This window comes from Phalaenopsis equestris, unplaced genomic scaffold, assembly GCF_001263595.1.
Source record: "Phalaenopsis equestris unplaced genomic scaffold, ASM126359v1 Scaffold000438, whole genome shotgun sequence".
Classification (NCBI taxonomy): Eukaryota; Viridiplantae; Streptophyta; class Magnoliopsida; order Asparagales; family Orchidaceae; genus Phalaenopsis; species Phalaenopsis equestris.
Genome location: NW_018164879.1, coordinates 210,976 through 226,870, shown reverse-complemented (window position 1 = coordinate 226,870; position 15,895 = coordinate 210,976). Strand labels below are relative to the sequence as shown.

The following is a 15,895-nucleotide window of genomic DNA, read 5'->3' as shown; positions in this document are numbered from 1 at the left end:
GTGCAGATAAAAAAGTAAAATGGTCAGATCCAAATCTGTGTAGATTTTAGAGATCTAAACAAGACTTGTCCAAAAGATGAATTTCCTCTACCAATTCTAGAGTTAAAGGTAGATATTGCATCTACACATGCAATATTCTCATTTATGGATGGATCATCAGGTTACAACCAAATCAAAATGTCTCCAGAAGATTAATCGAATACAACTTTCAGAACGCCCAGTAGGATATACTACTATAAAGTAACATCATTAGAACTAAAGAATGCTGGCGCCATGTACCAGTGGGCTATGACACGAATTTTTGGTGAACTTACCCATAATTAGGTCGAGTGCTACGTGGATGACTTAGTCTTTAATAGTAAACAAAAGGATGACCATGTGAACGATTTGAGAACCGTCTTCGAACAATTACAACAATTTTATCTTAAAATAAATCCCCTAAAGTGTGTTTTTTGTGTCACCTCAGGGAAGTTTTTAGGATTTATGGTTCGAGATTGTGGGATTGAAATTGACCCTGTAAAAATTGAAGCCATTTTAAACATCCTCCTCTGAAAAATCTGACCCAATTATGATCTTTCAAGGGAAAATTAACATATTTAACACATTTTATTTTCAATCTATCAGGTAGGTGTCAACCTCTCACTGTCTTAACCAGAAAAGACGTCAGATTTGTGTGGGATGACAAATGTCAACACGCCTTTGAAAATATCAAACAATATTTGACAACAAGTTCTGTTTTAGCGGTCCCTATTTTGGGAAGACCTCTAATCCTTTACATTGCAGTATTAGATAACTCCCTCGGAGCCTTGCTAGCCTAAATTAATAACGAGGGTAACGAAATTGCATTATAGTACTTAAGTCACTACTTGGTCCCAACTAAAATAAAATATCCTGTAACTAAGAAGCATTGCTTAGCTTTGATCTTCGTAGTTCAAAAGTTAAGACATTACATGCTATCTCATAAGATAATTCTTATCTTAAGGGTTAACCCTTTACAGTACCCAATGACTCGACCAACACCTTCTAGAAGATTAGTAAGATGGGCAATGATATTACTTTAATATGATATTACATTTGTACTGTTACGCGTTGTCGAAGGACAAATTTTGGTTGACTTTTTAGCGGTACACCCCATACCGACTAGGTTTCCACTTAACGATGATTTACTCGATAAGCAAATTTTGGAACTTGAAAGTTCTAAAACTCAACGATGGGAATTATACTTCGATGGAGCTTCATCTGCTCGTAAAGACAAGGACAAAGAAAGAACTATATCTGATAAGACAAGAGTATGATTGATTTTCATCAATCCCGATAAAGATGATGTCGTTTTCTTACCACTTAGCCGAACCATGTACAAACAATAAAGCTGAATATGAGGCACTCATAACCGGCTTAAAGTTGGCGATATTAATGAAAATTAAAAGTATTGACATCTATGGAGACTCTCAACAGATTATAAATCAAATCACTGGAAAGTATAGGACTTTGAAACCAAGACTTAGAGCAATATTTTTGTTATACTCTGAAATTACTATAACAAAAATGTAACGTTTTTCCTAGTTCTGAGACTAGACAACTCTTTAGCAGACACTTTAGCCAAACTTGCAAAAGAATTTGCTTGTTCAGAAGAGTGACATTCCAATTTCCGTAAAAAGACAACATGTTCTCTCTCAATTGGACATCGATAATCTCTGCAAAAGTGGTGAGGACACAATGATACCAGTTGTTGATAAAGAGGAATACTATTGGCGACAACAAATTATTAAATATCTACAAACCAGAAATTTACCAGAAAATAGTTCTGTTGCAACTCAAATTAAATAGCGAGCATTGTTCTATGCTCTGGTGAATGATGCCCATCGCCAGTTATCTTTTGATCAGATGTGGTAAAGATATTTAAACCAATATGAGGCTCCAGTCATTATTAAAGAAGTTCATTTAGGTCTTTGTGGTGTGCACCAGTCAGGACCAAAAATGAAGATGAAAATAAAATGGATGGGATATTATTGGCTGACAATGATGGTCGACTGCTTTGAAACTGCAAAGAAATGCCATCAATGTTAGGTGCATGAGGTGGTCTTACATCAACATACAAATGTGCTACATCTGACAATCACATCTTGGTCGTTTGAATGTTGGGGCACAGAAATAGTGGGCTCTATAGACCCTCCATCATCCAAAGGTCATCGTTTAATTCTAGCTGCTACGAATTACTTCTCCAAATGGGCAGAAGCAGTGCCACTCAGGGAAGTCAAAGTAGATCAGATCCTCCATGAAATTGAAATTAATAATAAATGTTGTGATAATAGGTGTGGTAATGTAAATATAAAAGGTAATGATAAATTAAATACTTAGAATGATATATTAAATGTTGTGATAATAGGTGTGGTAATGTAAATACAAAAAGGAAGAATTTGTTTTTTTTTTGTTGATGCTACAAGTTGATGACTTAACATTGGTTTTGCAAGTACTTTTAACAAATATGTAGGCAAAGCTGAAGGCTAGCTGATGGACTTATTTACTGACGTCTAACCAACACCGAATTGGCGGCTTAAGTTTGACATACAAAAAAGATGGACATGACACTTTTTTGATGGTTAATCCGTCGGGGAAAAAAAAACCAACGCATCAGCGACACATCACTGCCAATTTTCCTGCATAAAAAAATTGACGGGCGCAACACTTTTTGACGTGTAAACTGTCGCTTTTTCAGATGGAGTAATTGTCGGTTCTATGAACCAATAGAAATCGACAATTTAAATTTCCTCAAAAAAAACTACAACATTAAATTATCGAAAATACGTCAATAATTTCATGTCGTCGGAATATGCATTGGTTTGGAAATTACCGACAAGTGTTTTACCTACGAACTTAAAGCTGTTAATAGACCTTCAGAAATGATAAAAGCGACAGTATTTTTCATCAAAGCCAACGGAATTTGGCCGTCGAAAAATACTATTATTCCTTTAGTGTATTAAAGAACAGTATTTGCTTTGCCCTAATTTTTATGAAAATTCGTGTTGATTTCTATGTTGGATTGTAACATAAGCTCAAGTTGATAAAGTATATATTAAGTTAAACGTCATAAATTTCACACCAAATATTGTCGGGATTGTGATTTCAAGTCAATAAAAAAACTTGACAATAGCAATAAACAATATTCGAGGGAAACACAAAAACTTATGTCTTTTCTATTTTTTGCTCTCTTTCTTCCTATATTGACTTGTATGTCATCAATTTTATTTTTTTATTTTTTATTTCTATTTTTTCTTTTGTTTTAATAACATGGTTGTTTTATGGGTTTTTAATATATTTTTAATTTTGTTTTTAAAAATTAACATATTTTTGAAAATATTCAAAACAAGTTTTAGGTCTTTTAAATCTTTTTAAAAATAATAATACTTTAATCAAGCAGATAGGCTTATTTATTTTAAATTAAAAGATAAAAAATAGAACAAAAAAAAAATAATAATAAATATAAATAAAAACAACTGCGATCCCAAATAGCACCAAAAGCCTCTTTAGCATTACTTTTTTCAGGATTCTCCATATAGCTGAATTATTTTATTTTGACTATTTTTGCATCCCTGGAAGCTCCCCACATACTCTATATATACATTTTGTAACCATTTACATTTTGAAGAATGCAGTTATGTCTTTTCATTAATCATCTGTGTTTAGTTTCTTCCTCTTGCAGGGTTAATTGCTTCTGAAGCCTTTCTCCTTGAGCTCTATTAGAGTATTCATCCCTGCTGGTCTACGGTATGCATTGATCTCTATTTTCTCATGGCATCAAAGCTTGCCTGCTAGACTATCGGTAAGCTCCCTCTTTATTCTCCACTTCATCCGGTCTCTGCTATGCATATAAAAGAATCTGCAATATCAGAATCCAACCCTTTATTTCACTGACCCAAGCCCTCAATATACCACCTCCCCTTAAATTTCTCACATCCCTCCTCAAATCATATCATCAATCTTCACACTGTCGTTGAAATCTAGTCTACACGTAAACGCAGACTACAACCCGCCAAAAGATCAAGGGTGATTCAGCTAAAGAACGAATTACACCATATATTTGTGGGAGATTAAACGTTGGGGCAATACTTAATAAACATTCAAATCATAGTTGATCAAATTAATGTTGCGGGCTCCAAACTGGATCACGAAGACGTTATTCGATATACTCTCAACGGCCAACCTCCAACTCACAATGCTTTCAAGATAGCCATTCGAACATCACTTCAATCCATTGCTCTCGATTATTTTTATTCTCTTCTATGTAGCAAGGAGATCAATATTCATAATGTAAACTCAAGGCCTGTAACTTCCACCGAAAACCATATGGCATTGAAGACCCATGCAGCAAACAATACAAACAACAATCAAGAAAAAGGCTGAAATCAATCATCAAATCAGCGAGGAGGACACTTCAAACATTCAAGAGGAGGAAGGACACCAAATAGATCCAACGTAATATGCCAAGTATGCAATAAAGCAGGTCATTCGACATCGATAAGTCGGAATCGAATGAACCTTCTCCCCTCCATCTCAAGGTCTCAATGCTACCTCTAGAGAGTGGATTCTTGATTCGGGGGCAACAAGTCACTTCACATTAGATTTGAACCAACTCCAACCAGCTACCGCATACTAGCGAAATCAACACGTGATGGTAAGAAATGGGCAAGCGGTTCCAATTCAACCCAAAGGAGACAATATCCTCCCTACTCCAAAGCGTAAGCTCAAACTCTCTCAAATACATTTGATCTCATGGCTTTGTCATTTCTGATCCTCAGACTCAATAGACTTTTCTCAAGGACCTCAACTCTAATGGACTATCAACCACATGCATTTACTACATCGATTTCCAAATTACAACAAGGTGATTTGTGGCATCAGCACTTGGAATACCCACAATGAAATATTATGGCAACCATCTCCAATAGTCATCTTCTTATCACTCCATCCACTTCAACTCCATGCCATAAATTTCAACTCACAAAGAGCCTATTTGTATCTAGTATAGGACAACATTACAAACTATTTGAGGTTAATCATAGTGATGTATAGGATCCTTCCCCAGTTACTTCTTATCAAGATTATAAATACAAAATTACTTTTATTGATGACTTTTCCAAAATCTGTTCGGTATTTCCTATATGTGCAAAACCTGAAACAATAAACAAAACCATAAATTTTATCAAAGCAGTTCAACGACGATTCAAAAATTCAAAATTCTTTCACAAACGAGGTTTCCATATCAGCAAAGTGGATCCATCTTTGCTACTATATAATCATGACAATGTTCGTATAATTGTCCTCATATATGTAGATGATATACTTATTACAGGAAACAACTCACAGAGGATATGTCAGCCGACTGCAACTTTGGAGGTCTGTTTTCAACTTCGACACCTTGGGTCAATAGGATGCTTCTTGGGCATTCAATTTCAACAACACTCACCAATACTTCTTTAACCAACAATGGTTTGCGCTTCATCTTCTTACTTTGGCTGGATTACAGGTTGACCCTACTACAAGCTCTCCCTTTAATAATCCAACTCTCTACCATTAAATAAACAAAGCAATTCAATACCTTAGGATGACAAGACCCGATATTGCTTATGTTTTTAATCGTCTAGGCCAACATATGCACGTGCACACTACCTCCGACTACAACCAACTCACTTATTTACTTTGGTATCTAAAAGGGTCCAGTCATTTTGGTATGTATATGATACCTGACAATCTACAACTTACTGCTTATGCAGACACCGATTGGACTGGGAACAAAACAGACTAATAATCAACAACTTGCGTATGCTCATTTCTTGGAGACACATTAATATCATTGCAAGTGAAAAAGCAGTCCACTGTTGCTCAGACTTCCACGGAAGCCGAATGTCGAGCACTTGCCAAAACCACAATGAGTATCTTATGGCTCTGAAGTCCCATTGTTGAATTCGCACCAAGCTTACGTCTCCATAGCCTCACTACTACCGGGATTCTCCATATAACTGAATTATTGTATTCTGACTATTAAAGCATCCCTAGAAGCTTTCCGCATTCTCTATATATACATCTTGTAACCACTTGCTGTTTGGAGAATGCAACTATGCCTTTTCCTTAATCCTCTGTGTTCAGCTTCTTCCTCTTGCAAATGTAATCGATTCTGAGTTCTTCTTCCTTCAGCTTTATTAGAGTATTCATCCCTGCAAGTCCACGGTAGGCATTGATCTCTATTTTATCAAAATTAAAACATAAACAAAACAAAATAAAAGCAAGAAATAGCAAACAAAAACAATACTATTCCCATAGCGAGCCTAAGCGAATAGAAATTTTGGAGCAAAGAAGCATATAAGCATCTTAAGAAATGGATGATTCTTCAACACCAAGTTAATTCCATTCTTATTCTATTTCTAAATTTTGTTAAAAAAGGTTGCACAAATCAATATTACAACATCAAAACATTACAAGAAAATAAAGGTCACTAAAATAATACCTCACCTTACTTAAATACAATGCAGTTCTCAGCCTTAAAAAACTAGCAAATTCCATTCTTCAAATGGTGCTAAATAGCCTCTTCCACATACTCCATATCCTCCCATTCCATCAAAGCCCAACCAGACTCCTTCCTCAAACCCAACTTCCTCATAAACCTCCTCACCTCCTCAACCTCCTTCCACCTCCCCATCTCCACATATATATTTGATAACAGGACATAATGTGCAGCTTTTTCCGGCTCCAACTCCACCAACCTCCTCACCACAAACTCGCTCAAAACCAGCTCCTTTCTCGCCCTCGAAGCTGACAACAAGGATCCATAGATGACCACATTAGGCTCAAACGGCATAATCCGAATACATTCCACAGCCGCATCGAGCAACCCTGCTCTTCCATATAGATCCACCATGCACCCATAGTGTTTGATCCCTGCTCTAAACCCAAACTTTCCTCGAACCAAAATGTCGAAGATCCTCCGCCCAGACTCCACCAACCCCGAGTGACTACAAGCTGTGAGGACTCCGACAAGCGTGACAGCGTCCGGGCTCACACCTTCCTCCTCCATCTTCGAGAACCATTTCAGCGCCATGGCCCCTCCTTTCGAAAAGGCGAAACCTTGAATCAGTGAATTCCAGGTAAACAAACTTCGTTGGGGCATTCTCAAGAACACATCGAAGCCGGCATCGACGCAGCCGTATTTGCAATACATGTCAACGAGAGCTGTACCGAGAACGACGTCAAGCTCCCAGCCAGCGTTGGTAGCTTGGCGGTGAATCCATTCGCCGAAATCGAGAGAGGCGCCATGGGCGGCGCAGGCGGCCAGTGCGCTAACCATGGTGACGCGGTTCGGCGTGATTCCAGAGAAGTTCATGCGCTCAAAAACAACCAGAGCATCTTCCGGGCGGTCCGCCCGGGCGAGGGCGCCGATGAGGGTGGACCAGGCAGCTACCCCCTTTAGAGGCAAATCGTCGAACAGGTGGAGGGCAGAATCGGAGGCGGAGCATAGAGAGTAAAAGTGGAGAAGGGAGGAAGCGATGTAGGAGTCTGAGAGGAAGCCGAGCTTGAGGATGTGGGAATGGAGGGAGAGGCCGGAGTGGAGGAAACGGAGGATGGAGAGGGATTTGAGCAGGAGGGGGAAGGTGTGGTGATTGGATGTGAGGGAGGAGAGGTGCATTTGGTGGAATATGAAGAGTGGGGCAGAGGAGCGGAATGGGAGAAGAGAGCGCATGAGGGTGTTGCAGACGAAGGGAGGAGGCCGGCGGAGAAGGGAGAAAAGAAGAATGGCGGGTCGGGGAGAAAGCAGGGAAAATGAGTTGGAGATGAAGGCGGCGGAGACGGCGGAGTTGAAGTGGAGACCATCGCGGAGGATGTCGAGGAGGAGGTAAGGGAGTGGATAGGAGGAGGTGAGTGTGCAGAGGTTGTGGAGGATCCGGCGAGCTGCTGGAGAGGCAGTGGTGGATTTAGAGCAGAGGAATTTTCGGGCCGTGTGGGAGGGAGATGGAGCGGCCATTGGAAAATTTTGGCCATTGATCATTTATAACATTTATTTTATAATTTTATATTTATTTATTAATAAACAATTGATTAATAATTTTTAAATTGTTAAATTTATATATTTGTGTTTTTTTTTAAAATCGTACAAATTAATACTAAAGTATTTCCAACCATTGGCTGCGTGATTTTCCTTCTACTTGTGTGTGGTGTGGGGATTTTGCCCCTCTTCCCTTTTGGATCATGTTGCTCTCTTCACACTTGACACCATGACACCATACTTACATGAATCAGAAATGTCTCCTCTCATCTTATCGAGAGCATATTACTTCAGGACTTCGAACGTAGAGATACATACATTCGGATTCTAATTATCGTTGTGTCATAAGAATATTCCGCTGTTACAGGAATATTCCATCAACATTATTTGTAAAAAATGAAGTGTTATTCGAGTATTGTGTAGGACTTCGAACGTAGAGATACATACATTCGGATTCCAATTGTCGCTGTGTCATAAGAATATTCCGCTGTGTTACAGGAATATTCCATCAATATTATTTGTAAAAAAGAAGTGTTATTCGAGTATTGTGCGATGTTATTCGATTACTTTGCGGTGTAATTGGAATATTCCCCCGCATTATTTGATTTAGGTTGTGTTATTCGACATGTTCCTCGTGTTATTTCAATTTCCATTATATTATTGGAATAACACAATCCCGAATCAAGTAACGCTGAAGAAATATTTCAATAACACTTCATTTTCCAAAAATAATGCTGATGAAATATTTCTATAATACAACGACTATTGCAATCGGAACGTAGCTCTACGTTCAGAGTCCTTATGTAATAATTTTTTCATCTTATGAACCAATAAAGGCAAATTTTAACTTATCTTATATCCCTTATTAGTAGGAGAAAATTTAGGAGAAAAAGTCACTTTTGTTGTTGAGGAACCGAATGAAGATTCTCAACAATGTTGATTAACTTTCATTGTGTTAAGGGTCGGCAATTCATATTTTACTTTTAAAAAGATAGTGAAGTAATATTATTGATGTGACGTTAAAGATTTAAATGATATGTATTTAAATATGAATGTTTAAATATTACATAAATAAATAAATAAAAATGTGCGGTATGCGTCTAAATGCCCCATTTTTATTGACATTTATAACTTCTCCATCATAAAAAATTGTTTACATAAATAATCAATACTTTCTTATATATTTTGATGATTGGATAATATGCATAGGTGCAGTGTCCTCACATCTTAAGGTGATGAGAAATTTTAATCCTACATTATATTTTAGAGTTGATCCTTTAATAATAAATTTACATATTTTTTATTCATTTAAATATGCATTTGGGGCAGCTTGTGTGTTTCAGGATAAACAACTTATCCAGAAACACAACCCGTGGGCCGACCGCGGGGTTCGACCCGGCGGCTTGTATTTAGTGTAAAAATGGAATCACATTTTTGGATAAGCGGACAAAACGCGCGAACCAAACAGTACCGCGAGTACCGCGGTGTTTTCAAAAACGCCCCCACACTTATAAGCGGCTCCAAACGGGACCTAACTCATTGTGTTACTACACGCATTATGGGTTTGTTTCTTACAATTATTAATTACTCTACAAATTTGAACTCAAGAGAAAGTTTTAATCACAAGTATTTTAATTAAATTTCAATTAGTATAAATTTTAAAATTATTAAATTTATTTAAAAATAAATATAATATATAAAAAAGTCAATTAAAATGCATATTAGGGATTGGTAGAATGAGTCAAAGTTTATCTCTGCAAGGATTGTAATATATATTTAATTAATATTATTTTAATATTAAAGCAACGTCAAGAATTTTGATACTCTTTCTAATTAAAATTTACATATTTACCACTTAAATTTTTCTATATTTATATATTTTTCACATAAATCTTTTTATTTGCATACTTATCACTTAAATCTTTAATTTTACATCAAAAATAATTATATATTTTTTTTTGTAAAGTTAAACATTCCTTTTTCATATATATATATATATATATATATATGTTATATATATATTTAAATGGGAAATATATAAATACATATAAATTAGGTGGTAAATTTGCTAATATTTTCCTTAAATTTTAGCGAGAATTTTCTTACAGTTATTGTAATTTTTTTGCAACTGAAAAAGCCGTTTGCGCATCTTCCCCATTTTCGTCTTACAGGGTAGGTGTTGGGGTTTCCAGTATTAAGGGGGCGAAGCGAGATTGCCGAACAATTAGCCAAGATTTACTGTAATAGTTCGAAGATGTGGGCAGCATCGTGCTTGGCCTCCTGCTGTGCGGCGTGTGCCTGCGAGGCGTGCCGGTCGGCGGTCGGGAGCATCGGCCGGCGTTCCGCCCGGATCGCCTATTGCGGCCTCTTCGGGCTCTCACTCATCGTCTCATGGATCCTCCGGGAGATCGCTGCTCCCTTATTGGAGAGCCTTCCGTGTATCCTACTACGAACATCTCTCGGAAAACCCTAATTTTATTATCTTTTTCAACTTCTGTCATTTTATAGAGTCTAAGTTTTTTGATCTGGGGATGTTTTTAAGGGATCAACCACTTTCAGAAGACGCCGGATAGGGAGTGGTTCGAGACGGATGCGGTTCTGAGGGTGAGCCTGGGGAACTTTCTTTTCTTCACAATTCTGGCTGCTTTAATGATGGGGATTAAGAACCAGAAAGACCCACGCGATCGTCTGCACCACGGCGGGTGGATGGCTAAGATTTTCTGCTGGTGCGTTATTGTATTCCTCATGTTCTTCGTACCCAATGGGCTCGTGAGCTTCTACGGTGAGCACTTATAAGTTTATTTTGATTCAGGACATGCTAGTTTGTGATTGTTTTTTTCTTTTACATGTATGGAAGTGAAAATTCTTTTTATTTGCAGATTGTTGCACTGATCTCTCCAGTTTTGTCTGTAGCTGTAGTTTTTTTTTCCTTTTCCTTTTTTTGAATAAATGTTTCAGTAATAAAATTACTCTCTTTTTATCTTTTCATTAGGCAATATCTACCGAATCGCGTTGTTGACTCAATACACTCTATCGTGTAGAAATTTATATTAAGGCAGCCTGGGATGTATTTTGATTTTGAATTATTTGATCAATATAGTTGTTGTAGGCTCTGTTTGGGGCTAGCTGCAGCTTTTCAATAATCTGTTAATAGATAACTAATTCAGATAAACGCTAATCACCAGCTAATCTAGATAAGCTGGCTGGTTGCTTGGTTTGTGCGTTTGAAAAATAGTTAATTTGCAATTGTTTCTAAATAAGTGACTATTCTGTCTTTGTGCAGTAGTACTGTTTGCAACAGAACTGTCATAGCGATACATTTGATACTTGAGAAGAAAAAAATCAATTCAGAACAGTAGAAACAATAAGATTCTCACATAACAGTGAGTATCAAGTGTACTAAAAAAAAAAATCCAGTCTCAAGACAACCACAAACTAGGCAGAAAACACCCCCCATCACAGCTCCATCACAACCCCCACATAGCCATAGCCCAGTCCCAAGACAGCCACCAACCAGGAAGAAATCACCCACCATCACAGCCACAACCTACCCCCATCACAGCTCCATCACAAACCCTACATAGCCACAACCCAGTCCCAATACAACCATTAATCGGGCAGAAACCGCTCTCCATCACAACTCCATAATCAAAGAAAAAAAAAAAAAAAAAAAAAAAAAAAAATCCACGAGAGACTTTTCAACATGGGTAATCCCTCACATCGTTTTCCCAAAGAATGACATTTGATCAAGCTATTAGAGCATAGTCTTTATTAACTGATTATAATAGGCAGAAAATATCATAATAGCTATGTTAATGGGCTAACATTAGATAATGCAGCATCAAGATGACAAGTCAGCTTGCATCACCAACATCTATCCAAAGGCAACAGTAGAGAGATACACACACATAAGAATTGTTGGAGCGCATCTAGTCTAAAATGTTGCTCTTTGGTAGCACATAGAAGAGAGAGACACACATCATACCTTTATAACTGCATTTGCCAACAAATATTATAAATTCAACATTTGAATTTTTGCTTCCATTAAACAACATAAGAATTGTTGGAGCTGCCAACAAATATTATAAATTCAACATTTGAATTTTTTCTTCCATTAAACAACATAAGAATTGTTGGAGCGCATCTAGTCTAAAATGTTGCTCTTTGGTAGCACATAGAAGAGAGAGACACACATCATGCCTTTATAACTGCAATTGCCAACAAATATTATAAATTCAACATTTGAATTTTTGCTTCCATTAAACAACAAAATTAAAGTCTGAAGAACATTCATAACCAATTGTTCTCCCCATTTCTTTATCAAATATCTCATTTATCAAAGAATCAATTTGAAGAAGCACTCTCAAGCATGAAACAACCATAAACCACCAACACACACAGTTAAGTCCAACACTCAAGTCCAACATTCAACACCCAACCAAAGGCAGCAATTGAGAGAGAAAACACAGAAAAGGAGAAAGTCAAAAAATCACAAAAAAAGCCATACCTTTGAAATTCACCACAATAAAGAGCATATTATTACCCGGATATGATTGCAAATTTCTCATAGCAAAGGAGAAAGCCAAATAAGCGCACAGAAGCCATTCCATCGAAAATCACCACAAGATAGGCAACGATATTACTTACAGAGCACCATAACCACGGATCACAGAGAGGAGAAAGACAACAATCAAGAGAGATGCGTGAGAGAGGCGTGTGTGAGGGAGCCCTTGTTTGGTGATCGATGCCACAGAATGAGGGCAGAGGAGAGGATCGAAGAAGCACCTAGGGCACGAGATGAGGGCAAGCGATGGGAGGGCAGAGAGGTAAGAAAATTCCTCCAAAAGCGGGTCATGGGGTTGAACTCACGGCCGGCGTTTATTACAAAACAATGCAGACAGAGAAAACAAACGTGAAACACACCAAAGACATGGCTGCGTTTTGAAAACAAACGACATGGCTGCGTTTTGAAAGAACTCACGGCCGGCGTTTATTACAAAACAATGCAGCCTACATTTATTATAAAACTAGACTAGCGTATCGTGAAACACACCAAAGACGGAGAAAACAAACGACATGGCTGCGTTTTGAAAATTTATTATAAAACTAGACTAGCGTATCGTGAAACACACCAAAGACGGAGAAAACAAACGACATGGCTGCGTTTTGAAAATTTATTATAAAACTAGACTAGCGTATCGTGAAACACACCAAAGACGGAGAAAACAAACGACATGGCTGCGTTTTGAAAATGCAGACAGATCCGTAGTTTGACATGGATTTTTATGTTGATAATGATATCTTGTTTTAATTTTTTTCTTGAACAATTTCTGGTGTGATTTTTTGTTGTTTTTATTCAGTTTAAAATGGAAGTATTGGGCTTTGGGGAGTGGGAGAGTTGGTTAATATAGTTTTTTATGATGTAGGTTCAATTCTAGCGATACTAAACCTAGAATACTAATGATTCTGATGTGCAGTTGGGAATACAGGACATCAGCATCTTAATTAAGGGGCATTTACATACATACCACCAAATTCTTATGTATTTACATATCTAACTCCAAAAATTTATTTATTACATTTTTTGCACTCAAATATTTTATAGATATCTAACTCCAAAAATTTATTTATTACATTTTTTACACTCAAATATTTTATAGCACATCAAAAATATCACAATTTTAACTTTTAAAAAGTGAACTACAGGTTTTCAAGCATAGGTAAATTGGCATATAGGTAAAATTTTAAGTTTTGGTGTTAGATATGTAAATACATAAGAATTGAGTGGTATGTATGAAATCTTTTCTTAATTAAATTTAAATCTAATTTAAATTAAACAATTGATTTATATTATGCTATCAACTATGTGATGGAATGTATTTCATTTTGACAATGGGGATAAGTATCGTGTAGGAAGGAAGAACAATAAAAGAATGATACATGTTGTTTGTGGTCTTTCAAATAGGCCCTTATGCCTTTGTAAATAATTTTGGTGCAGTTTGAAATACAGGTAAAAGATCTTGTTATCTTCATTAATTTTCTAATAGACCATCTTTATGATTCGCATATATTCATATTGAAATTCTTATTTATGGGTACTTGTTTCCAATATGTAAATTGTATGAAATGAAATGCATGTAAGGTGTGCGAACTGAAATTTTTGTTGCTCTTAACATTTTAGAATATTATACACTACATTTCATATATATTAATAATGTAAATTTCGTGGGATGGGAGCGGGTGAAGAACAAGGAATTGGAGGACTTTATTTTGTTATACATTCTATGTAATTTAGTCGTATAGTTATAATTATGAGATTAGATGAACCGCTATATTTTAAACTGTCCCATCTTATCTGTCTAATTGTAGTAAAAAGTTAATTTTTGTAGTGAGTTTGTGCAAATCCTTAAATTGATGTCATATATCTTGTGAGTTATGTTTCTCATGACTTAGATGTGAAAATAGCTTTTTTGGATTGGAAATGGATATGGTTGTGAATGAACCACTACACCTGGTTAACAACTTGAACTCGACTTGATTAATGTCTCAAGCAAGCTTGTTCAAAGTAGTAGACAAAATAAGTTTACATTTCTTAAAAAATTAGGTTAAATGAACCAACCTTGAATATGATCTAGTTCATTTATTTATATTTGTGAACAAGTTTATTTGTTGATTCATTTGTTATTCAACAATCTGTTAAATGTTTGATATTGTTTGGATTGGATGTAGATCATTGAATTCAACAATCATTATAGATTGCATACATATGTGAGTATAGGTGTCTAGTGATTTTGTCGATTATTGTTCGTAGACATTTTGAGCTTAAAAAATTGATTTTTGATATTCTACTTCTATAATCTTACAACAAACTATGGTTTCTTTCAAGTCCCTTGGTTAGGAGTGGTGTAAATAGTCATTATTTTGTGTTACTTGACACATTTTAAAGTAAACGATCACCTGAAGCCTTGCACTCTGACCAAAGAACCCAAAATGGTGCATTCTAATGTTTAGACTGTGATGTTGTCTTCGAAGATCTTATAAATAAGCTTATAGCTCATCTTTAGCTATAATCATTGAGAGATGTATTCTTCTCCTTCCATGATCCTGCCAAATAGAAGTGCTAAAATGGTTATTTGTGTCTGCCATAGCGCAAGGTACTGTTTGTATACTTCTAGACATTTTCTTAGCAATATTACTTCTGATTGTATATTTAACAGTTGGAATATTAGAAAAACGACAACTTTGGTGTTTCTTAGTTTTATTTTTTATCTTGATATCATGTATCTTATCGTGAATTGTGATTGTTTAAAGTTTCATTTTTGGTAAACTATACCGACCAATCTAGTGTTGCACTAGAGAAAAATAAGTTGTATCATGCCATCAGTTAGTGAAGAACTAAACAACTTATCCATGCTACTATCAAGATTGTTCTTGATAGTAATTGTGGCATTCCATTTAAGGGTGTCAAAAAGTTGACCCGACGACTATCAAGATTGTTCTTGATAGTAATTGTGGCATTAAGGGTGTCAAAAAGTTGACCCGACATGTCAACTCGACAAGAACTCGATTCGAAAAATTTGGGTTTGGTTGATCAAAATAATTTTTTAGTAAGGTTTGGGTTAAGAATCTTAACCCATTTAATTTTTTGGGTCATTTTGTGTTTGGAATCTTAACTCATCTAATTTTACAGGCCATTTTGGGTTGACACGCCAACCCAAAAAGAGCCCATCACTTGAAATTGACTCGAAATTGACCCCCAACACAAAATGACTGAAAATCCCTAATTTGATCTAAATAATTGCTATGCCTAATATTTTTTAGGTTGGCATTTTTTACCTGTTTAATGTTCGTGTCGGGTTC

At 36.2% G+C, this 15,895-nt stretch overlaps 2 protein-coding genes across 2 annotated transcripts in view; one reads left to right on the top strand and one right to left on the bottom strand.

Moving 5' to 3' along the window:
• Positions 1-3,553: 3,553 nt before the first annotated feature.
• Positions 3,554-8,018, bottom strand: LOC110027742 (pentatricopeptide repeat-containing protein At4g21065-like). Its single transcript, XM_020729284.1, has 2 exons — positions 6,508-8,018; positions 3,554-6,212 (listed from the first exon to the last, which is right to left on the bottom strand). The coding sequence occupies exon 1, from the start codon at positions 8,012-8,014 to the stop codon at positions 6,572-6,574; it is 1,443 nt and encodes a 480-aa protein (XP_020584943.1). The 5' UTR covers positions 8,015-8,018; the 3' UTR covers positions 3,554-6,212; positions 6,508-6,571.
• Positions 8,019-10,144: 2,126 nt separating this feature from the next.
• LOC110027734 (probable serine incorporator) overlaps positions 10,145-15,895 on the top strand; it is an 8,327-nt gene continuing 2,576 nt past the window's right edge. The window contains exons 1-2 of the mRNA XM_020729274.1: positions 10,145-10,473; positions 10,578-10,826. Coding sequence (XP_020584933.1) covers positions 10,290-10,473; positions 10,578-10,826 — 433 coding nt within the window. The 5' untranslated portion in view covers positions 10,145-10,289. The remainder of the gene's footprint in view (positions 10,474-10,577; positions 10,827-15,895) is intronic.

Bases quoted from the DNA above. Each gene is read 5' to 3' on its own strand.
- LOC110027742 (XM_020729284.1), bottom strand. From the start codon at position 8,014: ATGGCCGCTCCATCTCCCTCCCACACGGCCCGAAAATTCCTCTGCTCT.